Below are 10,969 nucleotides of genomic sequence, written 5' to 3'. Positions count from 1 at the left end.
GAGAGAGAGAGAGAGAGAGAGAGAGAGAGAGATAGAGAGAGAGAGAGAGATATTGCGTATTCTAATACTGTTTAAAATATCTAATTGTTATTTTTAGGCCTCAGGCTGAACAAGTACGATCGGAGCAAAAACCTTACCAGTTTTAATCCTTTGAGAATCTCACCTCAGATTTCTTTTTACATTGTTATTTTACTTTTTTAATAGCCTTAGTTAATTATTATGTCTAATATATGTTGTGTTGTTATACCGTTTATCATTCGTTGTCTCAAGTCGGCCGTTCAAAATTATTAAATTTTCCAGGAAAATATTTAGCACAATAATAATATTATGAATAACCGAATAATGTGTGTAAGTAAATCTTAATGTGTGTAAAATGCGATTTTGTTCAAGAAGGTGCAGTATCCGTATCTGAATTTTTCAAAAAGACAGTCATTACTTTTAAGTCTTTTGAAATAATATAATTTTCGTAACGGAAACCCCTTAAAGGTTGCAAGTGTAGGTTCAGGACATTTGATCCGATCCCTGAAGTTCGGGGTTCTACTTCTTCTTTGCGTTTTCCGGCTGGATCTCTGGGATAGTCGACTGTAGATTCTTCGGCCGCAGTGCCACTGATTTTGATCTTACGTAAGTGGCCGTTTTTTTGCAAGTTTTACGGGCACTTGCAACAGAATAATGTCATATAAAGTGCCCAGGATTAGAGGTGTTACAAGGTAGTAACATACACAAAAAGGCAGGAGGGGGGATGATGACGATAAGGAGCATGCCACACCATAGCACCCGCCAACCACCCATATGTGTGTGACCGTTTTTCCTACTTCGTTGAGTTTAAAAGTGATTAATGAAGGGTCGTTTTTTCTTTTAGTTATTGCCAGTGCCATCCATGTTTCATGTTCCGCAAGATTATGCATTAGTTAACTAAACTGGTCGATTGACTGAGCGATTGATAAATTGATTGATGAACTGATTGATTAATACATTGGTTGCACAATTATTGATATATTGGCTGGTTGTTTTAGGCTTTAAGCTGTGTGGCTGTATTAGAAGAATTTAAGACAATGGAAGGGACTCATAAAACTAGATGTTGATGCAGCTCAAAGTAATTTATAATAATCATTTTATAATCGCTCTTTCATCTCTTTTATAATATTTTCTTTCTAAATATCCAAAGTGAGGCAAGTTTGGAAAGACTGTGAAATATCTGTAATTTTGTGTAGACTTTGTCCAGTGCGTTTGTTGTTTTGGTTCGGTTTGTTGTTGGTTTTTTTGTTTTTTTCTTCTTTGTCTGTTTGTTTGCTTGTTTGTTTGTTTGTTTGTTTGTTTGTTTGTTTGTTTGTTTAATCGGTTGATCGTTTATATAGTTTCATTGAATTTTGTTCTGTCTTTTGTTTTGTTGTTTTTTTCAGTACTTTTTTGTTGTAGTTACTGGTTAGTGTTTGTTGGGGTTTTGCTTTAGTTTTTTGTTGTTGTTTTTTTTGGTTGGTAGCTTGGTTTTGTGGTTTGTTTTTGTATTTGTTCTTGTTTTATTATTTTTACTTTTTGTTGTTTAACTTTGTGATTTTGTTTGGTTCTTTAAAAAAATATTTTAAACCGTTTTTCTCGTTTGTGTGTGTGTAAGGGGGGGGGGGGCATTAACTTTTTAAAGCTCTGAGTATTCTGAACTTACTTTCATCTTCGCTTTCTTCCAGAACCAAATATTAAAGAAGCGTCAATTATTACCACAAGACCCTAGATGTAAGTTGAAACACTAATCTTTCCCCTTTTGCTCAAAATCAAAATGTGTATTATACGCGCTAGTGGGCGCCTCTGGGTCCGTATGTGTGTGTGTGTGTGTGTGTGTGTGTGTGTGTGTGTGTGTGTGTGTGTGTGTGTGTGTGTGTGTGTGTGTATGTGTGTGTGTGTGTGTGTGTGTGTTTGTGTGCGTGTGTGTGTGTGTGTATGTATGTGTGTGTGTGTGTGTGTGTGTGTGTGTGTGTGTGTGTGTGTGTTTGTGTGCGTGTGTGTGTGTGTGTGTGTGTGTGTGTGCGGATATGATTTGCTTTGTTTATTTGCATTAATTACATTCGAGCCAACAGTTTAACCGCTCGGTCGGTCTTTCAAAGAATTAAATATTACATTGTGATTTTGTTCAGAGGACACGTTTGTTTTCAATACTGATCTCTCCACAGGGAATTCCGACGATGGGTGTAGATCAAAAGTTACAAGCTCTCTTTTTAGTGTTGTGTAAATTATTCTGAGCGGTTAGTGCATTCGTCTCCGAAGTGGAAAGTCCGGGTTCTAGCCTCGGTTCGGACACGGATTTTTTTTAGCCCTCTCCTACCCACCCAGCAGTAATGGATATCTGACTTCCTGTTGGGGAAGTAAAGGCTACGTGGAAAGGAACTGGCCAACCTGCCACAATATGCCGAAGGCCGAGGAATTTGTCTCACTTACAAGGCAATCCCCAATGTCTGGATCGGATGCAGGAACAACTTCTCTTTCCTTGCTTTAATTATAGTAAATGGTTTACGACCCATCAACATATTATTTTAGATTAATTAAAAGGCGGTTGGACTCGACCGTACCTGTCATGGCCAATCCGTGCCGAGAGGGATACAAAATCCAAGCTGAGAGACGAATATTATTATACTTTCGATAAACATGTTCCCCAAACAGAGAATCGAATTTACGCTTTCCGGGTCCTGTGGTGAAGCACCTAACTGCTACACCACATTAGCTGGCGTTGTCGTGGCCTGGTCCAGCATAGAGAAACGGACCTCGAACTCTCACAGATGAGGCTGGCTAATAAAATATTCCTATTACTATTTGTTTCGATGTTGTAAAAGTAAAAGAATTCGGGGACTTTCGTGGTCTACAGGTTAAGGTGTTCATCTCTCATTCAATAGGTCGCTGGTTCGAAAACGGGTAGGGACGGAATTTTTTTTCTCCAAAATTGTCTCCTTTCACGTCCTATCCTGCTCTCTAGAAATGTTCTGTTGTCTGCTTTCATCTCCACTTTCTGCCCACACCCCTTACCTCCTTTGCCCCCTCCTCTGGGCTCCTAACTCTGTCTGCAGCCTTTCTACTGCTACTCTTTGGCTCTTTCTTACTGCTGTCTTTCAGCAACACCTCAGTTCTGTAGGTTGGAAAGATATTCCCCTATCCGTCTCGGACAAAGTCGAAAATCTCGGAGGTCCCGTGTGCAAGTTGTGCACGTTAAAGACCTTTTGGTGGTCCAAAGCAATAAAAGTAGGCTCAGAGGCATCCGGGCAAAATTCAAAATTTCCTCTCAACTGAAAATGTTTAACATGTCCCGAGCTCTCATATGACCTTATTCAGTGGGGAGCCCTCAAAGCACTTACCAAAAAAAAAGAGAATTAATTATTATCTTTTTTTTTTGTCCAGCTGCTAGGCAATATGACTCACATTTATTGACGTGTGAGTAATATCGGGCGTGGGGAAACACCCTGGTAGTGACAAGTCGCCACCTTGGAATTATAAAGTTCTGTCTGAATTTTTGACCGAAAGGTAGTGTGTGTGTTCTCTCTCTCTCTCTCTCTCTCTCTCTCTCTCTCTCTCTCTCTCTCTCTCTCTCTCTTTCTGTGTGTGTGTCTCTCTGTGTGTGTGTGTGTGTGTGTGTGTGTGTGTGTGTGTGTGTGTGCGCGTGTGTGTATGTATGTAATATAATGTGTGTATGTTTATATGCCATTATTCAAAGGGTTTTTTTTTCTAAAAACAGGGCTTCAAACACATTTGAAAGTTTAAAAAGTCATGAAACTGTAATAAATTGTGTTTATTCGCTCTGTAAAAAAAGTAAAAAATCACATATTATCACATGATGATGCTTTTTTAAAGTAAAGGGATACAGATCTTGTTTCTGGAAGCGAATGGGACGTTTTAAAGTCACACATGTACAAGATAGAAGTGGCGAAATAATATGCAAAAGTACTGTGCTTTTTTACATTTCATACTTGATCATGAAAGGGACTGTAAGCGGGAAAGAACATTAAAGCACGGGAAAGAGAGGGAAAGTTTTACCTCTCAATGATATCGAACTGGTCGTATTATTAGTTTGCTTTGAATCATTCATTATTATTACTCTTACTTTTGATAATGAACAAAGAAAACGAGGCTAAAAAGAGGGGAGGGGAGTACTAGTCTTTGCCATGTGTATGGAATGGAGTTTGAAAAGAGATTGCTTCACCTAAAAGTTGAGACTCAATTTTGCTTCACTTTGCATTGGATTAGTTGTTGACAAGCCTATGACATTGGTTCCAGTTCTCTCAGTAGGCCTAGTGTTTACCTCAATGCTTCCTAAAATTATTTCTGCGGTATTCAGTCCTAGAATTTAGTCTTATAATTTGACGTTACAATGGTATTGTAAAGGATCGTCTGTAAACAAAGACTTTAACTTTAATGAAATATCGAAGGGCAAAATTCAAATACAGGTTCAAAATATACAATTGTGTCAATGTTCTCATTCTTTTGAAAAAAGAAAAAACAAAAAAATTTCATAAATTGTGGTTCTAAAAAGGAACAAAAAAAAAGACAAAGAAAAGTCGTGGGTGAGGGGAGGTTCTTCCAAGATGGGAAATCAGAATGAATACGGAAAATTAGTAAGTCAATGCACCAAGAGTTTCCTGGCAAGAAAGACGGCACTCTCTCTGTGATGTGAAAATGTTGTTGGCCCTTCCCTGGGCGAAGCAGATAGAGCGTACAGGAACTCTCACGCAGGTACCCAGAGAGTAGTCGTAGGTGAAGCGATATGTCACTGACCTCAGACTGCCCAGAGAAATGACTTCACAGCGAGGGGACAAGACGCCGCACTGACCTGGTGACAGGAGTTCAAGGACAAACTTAACTGAGGCCAAAGGCACACATTACTCAGATTCGTGACTGCCCCTACGCACATTTCCGATTCTAGCTCAGGCTATACCATTTATATATTTATTTTATTTTATTTATTTTAATTTATTAATTTTTTTAGCTTCCATTTTATTCTTGAACATAACTTGATTTTTTTCAATAACAAAAGCACTGAAAATTGTACCACATTGCGCAGTAAAGACAATCAATCTATCCATCTATCTTTCTATCTATCTATCTATCTATCTATCTATCTATCTATCTATCTATCTATCTGTCTATCTATCTATCTATCTATCTATCTATCTATCTATCTATATATCTATCTATCTATCTATATATCTATCTATCTATCTATCTATTTATCTATATATATATCTATCTATCTACACCTGCTTATTTGTTTAATCATCAAATATCGTGTCATCTCTCTGATCAGCTGATGGCTACTGGGCACTGTGTTGTGAACTGTTCGGTATTCTTCAAGCCAATATTACTAGATATTATATTGATATAGACACAGACCACTAATCGTCAAAACGTGTGGAAAACGAAAAACGTGCATAATAATAATAGTATAATGTACTAGACACAGAAAGGTAGCAGAGGCCGTAAAAGTACAAAGCAGAATACTGAAGGTTGTCAATGAACTTACGAGAAGAAAGTCTATTTCCGAGACGAGATCCGCTGTAGGAGCCGCCCAATCGTCCGCCATTGACAGAGGTCCTGGGGACACAGCGCCTTACGCCAAAGTCCAGTTCGCAAACAGTTCCTAGTGGGCAATCCTGTAGATAGATAGATAGACAGATATGTAGATAGATAGATTGATAAAAAGATAGATAGGAAGGTAGATAGATAGACAGATACCGGCAGAAGAAACGCTGAGACAGACAGACTGACCGACAGACAGACAGACAGACAGGTAGACAGACAGGCAGGCATTGAAATTGAAGGAAAAGGAAGAGGAGTCGAAGGACGAGGAAGAGGAGTCGAAGAAGGAGGAGAAGGAAGAGGAGTCGAAGGACGAGGAAAATGAATCGAAGAAGGAGGAGTAGGAAGAGGAGAAGAAAGACAAGTAGGAGTGGGACGAGGTGCAGAAGCAGGAGGAGACGGAAAGGGGGGGGGGGGGGGGGAGAAAAGGAAGATAATATATAAGGGTCCAGTAAGAAGAGGAAAATTCGAGTCACATCCGATACAATTATATTAATTTTTCTGAGACGCCAAACTTACACAGTTGACGCTATCAATGAGAGCTCCGCCGAGTCTCTGGGACGTGGTGAAGTCGAATTGGGAGCACGCGCATCCCCTCACGATCGTCTGACCGCCGTTGAGATAGGCAGATTGGCATCGCTCAAAGCAAGATGAACGAGATGGGCCCGCAGCTCTAGGGAGAGCAACAAGAGACTTTCATTGCAGCAAAAAGAAAATGTATATTTTTATTTATCTGTATTATTTATACGTCACAAGGATGTCTATACATTGTGTGTGTATGTGTGCGTGTGTGTGTGTGTATATATATGTGTGTGTGTGTGTGTGTGTGTGTGTGTGTGTGTGTGTGTGTGTGTGTGTGTGTGCATGCGTGAATATATCATGTATACATACATCAATGCGTAAACAATTCAACACTGTTTTCTAATTTGGAAAGAAGCGAAAGAAATTAAGATTTTAGCTCCTAAAATTCTGTATACATTTATTCATTGTTTTAATCTTCTATCTTCTTTTTTGCGGCGAAGGGGTGGGTTCTGCTTATTCTAAATATCTCAGTTATGTCTAACTGGGCGTTGAGTTTATTACAAAAGAAAAACAAAAGAACAGTCCAGACCTACAGTTTTGATTATACGCGAGAAGCTCATACAAAATACTCATGTGAAGGATTACTTACATATTGCCCAGGAGACCATTTGTGTAGCTTGACCCTCCTCCGAGCTGAAAAAAAATCAATAATATCACGTATCTCATATATTTAATTATTTTATAAAAAAATTAGTCCTTTACTCCCCCAACTTGAAGTCAGGTACCCATTACAGGGCGAAAAAATTATCCGTGGCCGAACCGAGGCTTGAACCTGGACTTTCTGCTTTGGAGACAAGCGCACTAACCACTCCGCCACCACGCCACTGTAGGCTACAGGCTTTAAAAATACTGCAATAGTGCTTTGCGGTCATGTTGCCACCGTGCACGAAAACAAAGTGGGAATCCCTCAATGCTGTCAAACAAGATTGCTGTTACTATAAATATCGTATGTCGATATATATATATATATATATATATATATATATATATATATATATATATATCCAATAGCGTACATCTGTAATTTTCAAGTTATCCGCATGTTTCTTTTATTTCGTTTTGCTATTTTCTATTTTGCCTTTATTGTTTGTTTGGTAGGTATGGTTTTTTTAAAGTGTGTGTGTATGGGGGGGGGGGGGGGGGAGGGGGGGGGGAGGAGGTTGTGTGTGGGTTTTGCTTTTTTGGTTTGTTTTTGTTTTAGTCGTTGTTTTGATTGATAGGTTTTTTTACACTTGGGTTTTGTTGTCTTTTGTTCTCATTAATGGACACACAATATATTTCGAACAAAACGAACACAAGAACGTACCCGCTGGTTGCGTGCAAGGAGTGATGGATTTCTGTCGGATAGGAGAAGTCGGCTGTCCAGAGAAGACCGGTAGGATTGGCCTTGGCACAGCAACACTGTAAGGAAGAGAAACAAACAGACAGACATTTTAAAAAATGAAGAGTTGTCAAAACATCGAGCAAAAATGCACACTCTTTAGTAATATACAAATAGATTAACTAAGGGGGGGAGGGGGTATGAGGTATATTTGTAAGAATGTGTGTCGGCCTGAGAGTTGCTTGTGTCTGTGTGTGTGTGTGTGTGTGTGTGTGTGTGTGTGTGTGTGTGTGTGTGTGTTTCAATTTGTCAGTTTAATAAATTGAGTGATAATTGTGCATAATACAGCTTTGGGCCGCATAGGAATTAGGTGCCATATATGTATCAATATTATTATTACCAATGTTCTTATTACTAGTATTATTACTTTTACTGTTATTATTATTATTATTATTATTATTATTATTATTATTATTATTATTATTATTATTATTACTATTATTATTACTATTATTATTAGTATTATTATTATTATTATTATTATTATTATTATTGTTATTATTATTATTATTATTATTTTATGTGAGGCAGCGTGGTGAAATCAGGATCTCGTCAATTTTTGGGCATGTAGAGTTATTGGTATCATCTTAAAGCTTGTTCACTTGTCTTTATTTGGATGAAAAAAATCCATTCATCTTGAATACAGGTCGAGATATTTGCGAAAGAAGTAGTTAGGGGTCACCTGTTTTTAGAGGTAAAATTAGAGAGAACATGGCCGCCAAAGATTAATAATTCCTTAGCTTAAGAGTTCGTGGTAACTGAAAATTTACTTTTTTGTGCCTTTAATCTACGCTTTTCAGAAAAATTCACATAGAAATGAGTTCTTTAATGGGCATGAAGGGTGTTCAGCCAAAAAACAAAAATTCGATAAAAATTCACAAACCTGCGGAAAAATGCAAGTTTCTTCATTTTGATTATTTTGACGAGAGCCTGATTCCACCACGCTGCCTCACATATTGTTATGTTGTTACATCTATTATTTAAACCATTACCACGATTATTATTATTATTACTAGTCCTACTACTACTACTATTATTATTACCACTGTTTTTGTTACTATTATTGCTGCTGTTGATATACAAGGAAAAGTGAGCATTATCCTGAAACATTAATTTCATTAATTAAACATTCCTTTAAAGCAATGGTGACATTAACTTGACTTTCTATTCCCTCCATGATTTCTCAGTCGTTGATAAGATACAAATGAATTGGCTTCTGCTTCCTATTTGTGAGAATATGAATGATATAATTTGCAAAATGCAAATATGGTCTAGTGATTAGGCTCTTGGGCTATCAACCGTAAGATCGTGGGTTCGACTCCCGTCGGGGGCCCAATGTTCTGTATTTGAAAAAGGCTCTTCACTCGAATTTTCCTCAGTCCACCCAGGTGAAATGTATAATCAGCCAAAGACATTCTATTTATTTTATTGCTTCAATTGTTAAAAAATAGCTTTTGTTAGCATTTTACTGCAGTTGCAACACAATAAGAGCATACCAAAGATTAAAGATGTTTCAAGAGTGTAACAAACACAAAAAAAGGAGAAGAGACACGGACGATAGATGTTTGATAAGAAAGAATGAGCAAACCACACCAGAGCACCCGCAAACTACCCATTTGAAAAGTTTACTTACCGACATTGAAGAGGACGGCGAGAATTGCGGCAGTTTCCATTGTTGTTCTGGGTTTTTTTTGCTGGAATGTGGGAGAGAACATTTATGAACACGAGAAACAAAGTAAAGATCAAAATTGATTTTTTTAAAATAGAAAGATTTCGAAGACAGGCTGTTGTTGGTTTTGGGGAGTAAGCAAACAGACAGACAGACAGACAGACAGACAGACAGACAGACAGAAAGACAGACAGAAAGACATACCGACAGACAGACAGACAGGCTGGCAGAGAACGACCACCTTATCGTTCGTGGTGTCAGTGATAGTAAGTAAAATGGGGTTAGCTGTTCATGCTATTAGTTTGTTTTGGTTTTGGTTTTTTCTTTTATTTATTCGTTTGAACAGAAGAAGAATAAGCATCTCTTTCAATAATTTAATATATAGAGAAAGAAAATAAAAATAAATACATGTATTTATGTTTTATACAAATATGCATAATATTAATATGCAAAATATACATATTATTTCGTTCTCACTGAATGTATTCTCTGGCTTGCGGTAGCAACTCCAGAAGCCGAAATATAAAATTTAAATGTTTCTCAGTTTTTACGCTAAGTTAAAATATAGACCTAGGTTAATTTTGATTTTTAAAATTTAATGTCTCTTCATACTTTAAATATAAAGCCAGAAGTGTGAGGTAAAATAAATCTGATATTGTCATAAGTTTACACATTATGAAGTGTTCGAAATGCTTACCTTTATTTCGCACTTGAGAAGAGTACTTGGTCAGTACACGATGTCAGGTAGGTTAGAAACTTAATGCAGATATTATCTTCTTTTGCTTTCTTAAATTCTTATTAATCTCCTTTTCTTGCGTTCTTTATCTGAGAGACAGCTTTGTTCGTTGTTCCATGGAAGATATAATGCTGCTTTTATACATGTGTAAATGGGGAAGTCACCTTCAATTTCCCTGGCGTGGGATAGGCTGATGACCGCGGAAAAGAAGTGACAGTGGAAGACAGATCATGAGCGCTGGTGGGGTTGTAGACCACCGGCAAAGCCAGGAGAACTCGTAAAACTCCATTTTGTTTTCGATGCAATATTATTGTTGTTTTTGTTTAGTTGTTGTTATTGCTTCTGCTTCGAATTTGTTTCTCTGTCTGCTAAATTGTTGTTTGTGTTGTATTTTGATTTTGCTTCCTCGTTTAATTTTGGTTTGTCTTGTACTGTAACGTATTTGATTGTTTAATTGTTGCTTATTTAATTTGTTTATTTGTTTAATTGTTGCCTGTCTTGTCTTTTAATTTGCATCTTCATATAATTTCTTTGAAAGTTACTCTCTAGTTACACGTCTAACCTTCGGCACAGATATGTTCTGTTTGTGTTGCAACTGACGTAGAGTTCTTACTAAAACTAAGCTAAAATGTATTTTGGTGCAGTTCTTGTTCCTTTGTCAAGCCATTCGTTACAGGGATTTTTTTCTCAATAAACAGTAAAGTTCGAAATTCAGTCTTCCTTTTTTTGTAATGAAGGTTTGAAATGACCTTAGGCGTGTGTGCAGATAATAATTATGATTTTTTTTCTATATGGAAAAAATTACTTTTTTCGTGTTTATTGTGTACGTCTTTTTTCTTCATCCTTTCCAGCACGCTGTAACAAATCTCTTTATTAGTTTCAATTCTTACCGTAAAATTGTATTCCTTCCTTTTATATGCAACTATCTTCCCCCTCCCACGAATCCGTCTCTGTCTCTCTATCTCTCTCTTTCTCTGCCTCTGTCTGCCTGCCTGCCTCCCTCTCTTTCTCTCTCTCTCTCCCTCTCTCTCTCTCTCTCTCTCTCTCT

General features: G+C 37.4%; 1 protein-coding gene across 1 annotated transcript; it reads right to left on the bottom strand.

The window, feature by feature from the left end:
• Window positions 1–3,749: 3,749 nt before the first annotated feature.
• On the bottom strand, window positions 3,750–10,033 carry LOC106011256. Its single transcript, XM_013080269.2, has 7 exons — window positions 9,883–10,033; window positions 9,150–9,210; window positions 7,442–7,536; window positions 6,725–6,768; window positions 6,073–6,226; window positions 5,498–5,627; window positions 3,750–4,807 (listed from the first exon to the last, which is right to left on the bottom strand). The coding sequence occupies exons 2-7, from the start codon at window positions 9,187–9,189 to the stop codon at window positions 4,590–4,592; spliced, it is 681 nt and encodes a 226-aa protein (XP_012935723.1). The 5' UTR covers window positions 9,190–9,210; window positions 9,883–10,033; the 3' UTR covers window positions 3,750–4,589.
• Window positions 10,034–10,969: the final 936 nt, after the last annotated feature.

The sequence above is a fragment of the Aplysia californica genome, unplaced genomic scaffold (genome assembly GCF_000002075.1).
Source record: "Aplysia californica isolate F4 #8 unplaced genomic scaffold, AplCal3.0 scaffold00080, whole genome shotgun sequence".
Taxonomy (NCBI): Eukaryota; Metazoa; Mollusca; class Gastropoda; order Aplysiida; family Aplysiidae; genus Aplysia; species Aplysia californica.
This window is presented reverse-complemented; position numbering and strand designations above follow the sequence as displayed.